The 7,390-nt window shown below is 56.4% G+C and overlaps 1 protein-coding gene across 3 annotated transcripts in view; it reads right to left on the bottom strand.

Annotated features, from left to right (window-relative positions):
- Positions 1-7,390, bottom strand: part of OGDH (oxoglutarate dehydrogenase) — a 24,181-nt gene that overhangs the window by 16,309 nt on the left and 482 nt on the right. For all 3 annotated transcript variants that reach the window (XM_026043090.1, XM_026043083.1, XM_026043077.1), the window contains exon 2: positions 3,872-4,125. In XM_026043090.1, coding sequence (XP_025898875.1) covers positions 3,872-4,093 — 222 coding nt within the window. In that variant the 5' untranslated portion in view covers positions 4,094-4,125. The remainder of the gene's footprint in view (positions 1-3,871; positions 4,126-7,390) is intronic.

The following is a 7,390-nucleotide window of genomic DNA, read 5'->3' on the forward strand; positions in this document are numbered from 1 at the left end:
AAATAAAATAAAATAAAATAAAATAAAATAAAATAAAATAAAATAAAATAAAATAAAATAAAATAAAATAAAATAAAATAAAATAAAATAAAATACTTTCCCTTGCTGCCATTCCACACTGCAGGAATCCCTTTCCTGTCCCCAGCAATGGGGAAATGGGCCGGGTTTTTCCCAAGGGCCTCGTGTTGCTGAAGCGGAGCTTTAGCACCATCCCCATAGAGATGGGAAAAGGGCAGCAGGGAGGCACCGGATGCTCGTTTACAGGAGCGCTCATTTCACCCCATGAGCCCCACTAATCCTTCCTCCTCCATCAAGGCTGCTAGACCCCCCCATATGTATCTTAACCCCCCAAAACGAAACAGCACCCTGAAAATCACCCCCAGGCCAGTACTGCTACTAATCTACAGTTGGGTTTTCCCTTTTTTTTCTGTTTAGATAGCAGGCACATGTCAAGCTGCAGCTCTACCCACACACGCAACTCCAGGGTTTCCCCGCTCCAAGCGCTCCCGGCACCAGGGCACTATTCCTGGGGAAAAACAGGGAATATTGGGACACCAACGCCTGCAGAGCACCCCAGAGGAGGGGCACCCCCCGTGCCGCACTCACTGCCACTTTGCACCCAGGTCGAAAGATTGGGAATGACGTTCCCAGCATTCGAACTGGGCTCCTCTCCCAACGGAAAAGCTCATCCCTAAGGCAGCGGCTCGGGCACTTTCACCCAACGCGTTTTTGCCCACGGGAATTGCGGGAATTCCGGGCGGCTTCGCCCGCGGCCGCCCCGGCGGGCGTCAGCTCCGCGGTTTCGAGGCGGTTTCGGGGGCGTTTGCCAAGGCAGGAGGCGCTCGCGGGGCGGCATTCCGCACCACGCAAACACGTGGCTCGCCGCCTCTGCCGGGAGCGTCTCCCCGGGGATCTCCCAAGGGTCCCTTTGGGAGCGCGCCTTTCCCAAGTGTCCCTTTAGGGGCTCACCTTTCCCAAAGTGTCCCTTTGGGAGCTCATCCTGCTCCCTAAGGTGACAATAAACTTCCAGGCCAGCCTGGACAGGCTTGCACCCTGCATGGGTGATCCCACGGCACCGGGGACTCAGGGCGCCCAGGCCAAGCTTAAGCTCAGCCAAGGAATACAGGGGAAAAAAGAAACATGAGCTTTCTTTTTAAACCTCCTCAGCACTGAACCGGCACTTAAATCTATTTTGCGGCTTAAAAACAGCAATGTCTGCATGGAAGAAATTAATTTGCCTTGTTCGAGAACCCAAACGGACACTGGGGACCTCTCTACTGGGTAAAAGCCTTCGGTTTTGGCCCCAAAGCTGCAGGAAACGGCAGTGAAGCCCGGGCGCTGGTGGAAACCCTGAGTCAGCGAAAGGCAGCCCGACCTCGCACGGGCACCAGGAAGCTCCGGGCAGGTTCCGCTCCGTGCTGGGAAGAGATAAGCCCTGGTCAGGCCCGTGCAAAGGCTTTGCTCCCAGCAGCTCCACCCTGGGAAAGCCGTGGCCCGCAACATGCCGCTTCTCTCCGAAAACGAGCCCCAAAATGAGGGATTTTGCAAACCCCGCTCAACGAATAGGGGGGCAAAGCCAGAAACCCCCCTGCGAAACTGCTCAGCAAAGTCCTGCAGGATCCTGACTCCGGCGGGCCTGCACCCTTGGCACGCTCCAGTTCTGCCCCGGGCGGTTCCCGGGCAGCCCAAGGAGGCGGCTCCGGCCGCTATCAGCTCCTTTCCAGGTGCGTTTTGTTCCAGTTTTGCAGCTTCACCTCCAAGATTCACTCCCTATCTGCGGGCACCTTGGCCCCGGGACGCAAGAACCCGCCTCCATCACCAACATATATTTTTAAATCCCTGTTATTTTCTTTCTCAAGTGCGCCACGCGGCCAGAGCGAAGCCGGAGGCTGGGAAAGGGATCTCAGTGGCAGCAGTTTAAAGGAAGCAGAACCAGCTGGGATTCACCCTGGACAGAGCCGAGCCTAAAAACCAGCCCGTGATCCACTTGCTTTTCCTACTGCCAGCATCAGGTTTGCTCCCCAGCAGCAAAAAAAAACCATTTGTTTTCCAACGCCCTTTTCTCACTGCCCAAAGGAGGCACCAAGAGGGAAAGAAAAGCTCCCGATTTCGCCTGAAAACTTGAAGTTCGGGCCCTGTTTGGTCTGGGGAGCTGCAAACGAGGCCTCGTGCACAGAGGCCGAGCTCAGGGCGTGCACCCGCAAACGCCGACGCGCTCCAGCAAGGGCGAGCACGGCAGCTATTTTTAATCCACCTCTGCTCTTTACGGCCACGGCCAGCGCTTTCCGCTCCTCTTCCAGCTCCGGGTTTCGGTTACGGCAAGAGCCGGCGCCTGCGGATGCAGCCGGGAAAAGCCGCGTCCGATGGGGCTCCGAGGGCTCCTTCCCAACAGGCGCCGGCTGCAACAGGCTCCTGCTCTTTCGCTTTGTGCAGTAGCAGTGAAAGGGCAACGCAGGTCAGGAATGGGATTTTTTTCCCCATGGAAGGGACCCTTCGCGGCTCTAAAGGCACAAAAATATTTCAGGGGACATTTGCTTCCCGTAACTCCTCACAACAAGGGAGCGCAACGCTAGGCTAGGGGTCTGGCGAGCCTGAAATCCACCCCGCATACCTGAAAATGCTCAAAAAGCAACAGCACAAGGTCCGGGGCCTGGCTGTGAAGCTCGGCGCTCATGCATTCGGGGAGATGTTCAGAGTTTCAAACGGGTTTGCATGCGGGCCAACCCGTCATTTAGTAAAGGCTCGTCACAGACACGACGGCACCCTAAAAAAAGGGATGAGCGTGGTCTAACCCTGCCTCGCTTTTAAGCATTTGGTCTGCTGCCAAACGCTACACGCTGATCCCAGCAGCTTTTAATTCAATATTCCCCCTCCGAGGGGCTGGCTTACGTGGCAGGGCACAGAAACACCCGTGGCGGGGAGCTTTCAAGTGGCACCGTGCAAAATAACCTATTTTGATGGGGTTTTTTTTAGAGGCTGCTTTGCTTTTCTCATCCATTCATTTGCCCAGGAAGAAGCGGCCAACTCTGTCAGTGACAAGCTGCCTTTGATCCTACCTTGACACCGCTATAGCAGCAAACACCCCAAAGGCTGCACGTTCTGGATACACGGCATCGGCACCATGGAAAACACACCCAGTGCTGATGCATGTGTTTGAACGCGAGCTCACGTCTCACATGCTCATCTAATATTTGCAGCAATATTTGCCGGCGGTTCGGGTGCCCCGCACGACGAAAACCCTGGCTCTACATCAGAAAATGTAGAAAACTGCCCTAAAAACGGTAATGCTGAGACTCAGTCGTTACGGCAACATCTCCCGTGGCCACCTCCTAGCAGGAGGAGCTGCGGTAACTTGGTCGGAGCCCAGCGTGACAGACCTCAGCCCCCAGCTAAGTTGTTTCCCAATTTTAGGTTTCGGAGCAGCAGGTGGGAAGCTCTCTGGTTACCAGAGCAGGAGTCTGAAATAGCCTCCCCGGGCCGGCCGCGGTGGCGGGCTGGAAAAACACCCTGCCTCTCCTCCACCGAGGAATGAAACCCTTCTAGCAGGCTCCCAAAGCGGCGGAGAGAACAGAAGCAAAAGCATGAGGAGCTCCTTAAAGGTGGGTTCCCAGGAGGAGCCGTTCTTTGTATCCACGTGCGATCCCGGCGGCAGAGCACTCCGTGTCCGCGTCCACGACATTCCCTCGGGATCCGAGCGGCTTCTCTTCACCTTCCTCCCGCTCAGGGCCGTTGTTCTCTCCAGGGAGAAGCAGCAGCGCTCCGGGGCCCTCGCGGCCGAAATCCTCCAGGGGCCACGTGCACTTACCTGGGCTCGCTGCAGCGCGGAGCCCCGCGGCAGCCAAGCCGGCGGCCTGGCCAGGTTGCTCCTTACCTTATGCACGCTTTTGGGATTTTCCAGCCACGCATAGTACATCTCCTCCACATAGTTTGAACTAGTCCCGCTCAGAAAGGGCTCGGCAGCCACGGGCGCGCTGTAGCACCTGATCTGCTGAAACGTCCTGGGTGCTGCCGGCCTCTGTTGGGGAATTGTCTTTACAGTCTGCGAGGCCGTCAACGGCCTCAGCTTTGCGGCACAAGTCCTTAAATTAAACATTTTTTTTTTGTCCTGCGGCCTCGCACACGGTCCTGTTGGGAGAGAGAAGGGAAGAGATTCAGACGTTATCCGAGACGCCCGGGGCCGCGGAGCGTCTCCCACCCCGTCACGTGGCGCCTGGGGACGGAGGAGGAAGAGCCTTGGCAGAGGAGACGAGCGCTCCGTGCCCGCGGGAAAGGGCAATTCCGGGGACGGAGCAAAGCCAGCGACACCGGCTCCGGCCTGCCGAGCGCAGCCCAAACCCACTAGACCAGTCTCCTCCATCCAGCTGTCCGGGAAGGAGTCAACAGCAGGACGAGAACAACCTCTGCTCGGGTTGAGGAGAGGAAATTAAAGCCCGAGGTGCAAGGGGAAGCAAGTTTCACAAGGAAACACGGCCCAGACTGCCCCTTCCCCCAAGGAATCAAGCTGCCCCAGTGCTTTCCACCTTATTTTGGGTTCTTTGCATCCCGTATTTTGTAATTCTTCTTTGCACAGTCCTCCTGTTTTTCCAGAAAAAAACTTTCCTGCGAGATTCCTATAGGAAGCGGGCACATACTGGCCCTTGCACCTCCACCCTTTGTGCTGGATTGGAAGCGTTTCGTGCAAATCCTCAAGATCTCGTGAGAAAAGCTTGGTGCCTCGTGGGCATGAGGTGAAACCTGGGAACAACGGGCAAATCCGAGGAGCATCCTGAGCACAACAGGAACGGCTTTGGAAGGACTCGGCTCCGGGAAGGCAGTGACCGAGCGACCGTCCCAAGCTGGTGAAGCCAAAGAAGCAGCAACCCCCAAACAAAACAGGAAATAACTTGGGTGCCTTAATCCTGCAACGCAAAGCAGATGGAGCGGGAGCGCTTCCTATTTTTTTTTTTTTTTTTTTTTTTTTGGAAAAAGCCCACTGGCACCAGGTGCTCAGGAGCAGCTTATTCCTACGGCCCTGCTCCCGAGTGAGAGCCCTTCCCAGGCTGGAAAAAAGGAAAAAACTGGATACGGGCCGGGTTTTAATGCCGAAAGTCACATTTTCCTTCCCGGCCTCCCGCAGAGCCGGTAGAGCTGGATGCCGTGAATCTTTCCAGCTCTGCACGAGCTGCAGGGAAACGACTTGGGTTCCGTGAACGCAGCTTGGAAGTGTTTCCCCCAAATTCCCTGTCCTTTTTAGAGAGCTCTGGCCAAGAGCTGCACTCAAAGGGCTCTTGCCAAGGCGATTTTTGTGGCATTACTCACTCGGCAGCCCCTGTGCTCCGTCCAACGCTGCTCCCGAGGGAGCTTAAGGCAGGTCCGAGGTCGGATCATCAAATATCTCTTATTGCGGGCTATCGGCTTGGCTGCCTTGACCATAAAGCCACCAGCAAAGGAGAGCTCTGCTGGTGGCAGAAATCAGCTCCGGGCCAGTTTTCCTCCATCCACGGGCAAAGGGCTGGGATGAGGGCTCCAGGACGCATCGCTCCATCGCTTTTGGATCCGCGCAGAGAATTTGGACGAGGAAGGGAGGGAAAAAAACAACCCAGAGACCTGCAGGACCTGCTCGACGGGTCAACAGGGTTGACAAAAGTCCCTCCTTGGGACATCTGAGCCCAAGGGAAAGTGCTGGGAGATCCCCCATGACCTCGGGGGAATTGCTGGCACGTGGGGACAGCTCTCGGAGCCCTTGGACTCCTGGGCCGCCTCGCTGCTCCCGGGAGAGGCAGGATCCAAGGTCGGAGGCAACCTGAGCTGGCCCGTCCCCACGTTCCCTCCTGGTTTACAAGGAGCAGCTGAACGTCAGAGCAGAGAGAAAACGAAGTCTCAAAGTGCCGAAGAGGAAAAGAAAACGCACTGGTGTTGCTACCGGTTCCTCAGCCCGATTTCCAGGCCTGGGACGTTGAGTCTAGCTGCAGGTAGTCGGCACTGCAGCGCCTCAGCTTCCTCTCTCAAAAGGGAGATTTTTGGTGCAAAAACGGAGATTTTTGGTGCATCTTTCAATGCAGCAACTTGTTGGAGGCAGCAACTGGCAGATGCAGCCCACTGGAAACAGCTGTTTAGGAGCGGGGAATAGCAGCATTCGGCACTTCTTGCAGTTCCCTTGGGAGCTGCAGGCATTCGTTCGGGACCGAAGTCCAAAGCAGCCCAAGGAGGCAGCCTGGGATCATCCCGCCGCTTCCAGGAGCGAACAACCTCCAACGCGTTTTCTCCGCGTGTGATTCACCCTCCTGAGCTCCGGGCAGCAAAACACAGGGCGATAATTCCGCGCGCGCCCCGAATCACGTGCCCGGGCACACACGCATGGAAAATCGAGGGAGCTGCAGGACCAAAGCCTCAAAGACGCCTGCAGCTCCGGTGTCCGGTTTCAGTCCTGCCCAGCACCCGCTGGCTGCAAAACAGAGGTGTCTACCCCTGCAATGGACCCAAAACGAGCAGAATCACCCCATTTTTGGAGGTCTCCTGCAAAGGAATCACTGCCAGGATTTGGGAACGATTCGGGCTGCGCCGGGATCAAGAGCCAGGAAGTCAGGCCTGAGGTTACAGATAGGGGAACAATAATTGAATTAACACCAAGCCACCCTGCTCCAAGTCGAGCCGTGTTAACGAGGAAAGGGAAGGATCCCGTGCTCCTTGGCCGGTCCCTCGGCCGGATTACACTCAAATTCCTGCTCCTCGCTCTCGTGTTTTCCCCGAAAGGTCAAACAACAAGACTATTCGTAACAGATTAAGAGCGGCCGCATTCAACACCAGAGCGTGAAGCAAAGCAGATTAAGCTGCTAAATGTGACCTCTGGCAGGCGGAACCAGTGAAACCCGCCACGGGAGACGGTTAATTGGGCAGCGCTTGAAGAGCAGGGCTGCCAAGCAGCGGATAAGGAAGAATTAAGACTCGCTCGGAGGGAAAGTCAAGCGGTTAATCGGGACTTAACGTATGGGAAGAAGAGGAGAGGGGCGAAGTTTGGCGTGACCGAGCGCGGCTGGTCGGCTGATCCTAACCCATCGCCCGGTGTTAAAGGCAAGGAGGAGTCCTAAAAGAAAGCGGGGGTTTATAATGACGTGAGAGGCGGTTTGTTATTATTGTTAGATAAAGATAATGCTAGTATGTTTAGGGGAGGATTCCAGGCCCTATATGGATCTATAGGTTTAGCAGCACCTCGAGCGCAACCCGAGGGCTCCCGGGACGTGTTTGGGGCGGTCGCTACGACGATTAAAAAGAGCAGCCTCCGGAGTGCCAAAAACACGGCGGAGGGGGAGAAAAACACGCGTGGCGGCGCTGGAAGGGGCGGGCCCACGTGCGGGCCGGGCCCCGGCGGGACACGGGGGCCTCGCGCGAGGCCGCCCCGCCCGGGGTGACC

The sequence above is a fragment of the Nothoprocta perdicaria genome, unplaced genomic scaffold (genome assembly GCF_003342845.1).
Source record: "Nothoprocta perdicaria isolate Ctin4 unplaced genomic scaffold, notPer1 scaffold_103, whole genome shotgun sequence".
Classification (NCBI taxonomy): domain Eukaryota; kingdom Metazoa; phylum Chordata; class Aves; order Tinamiformes; family Tinamidae; genus Nothoprocta; species Nothoprocta perdicaria.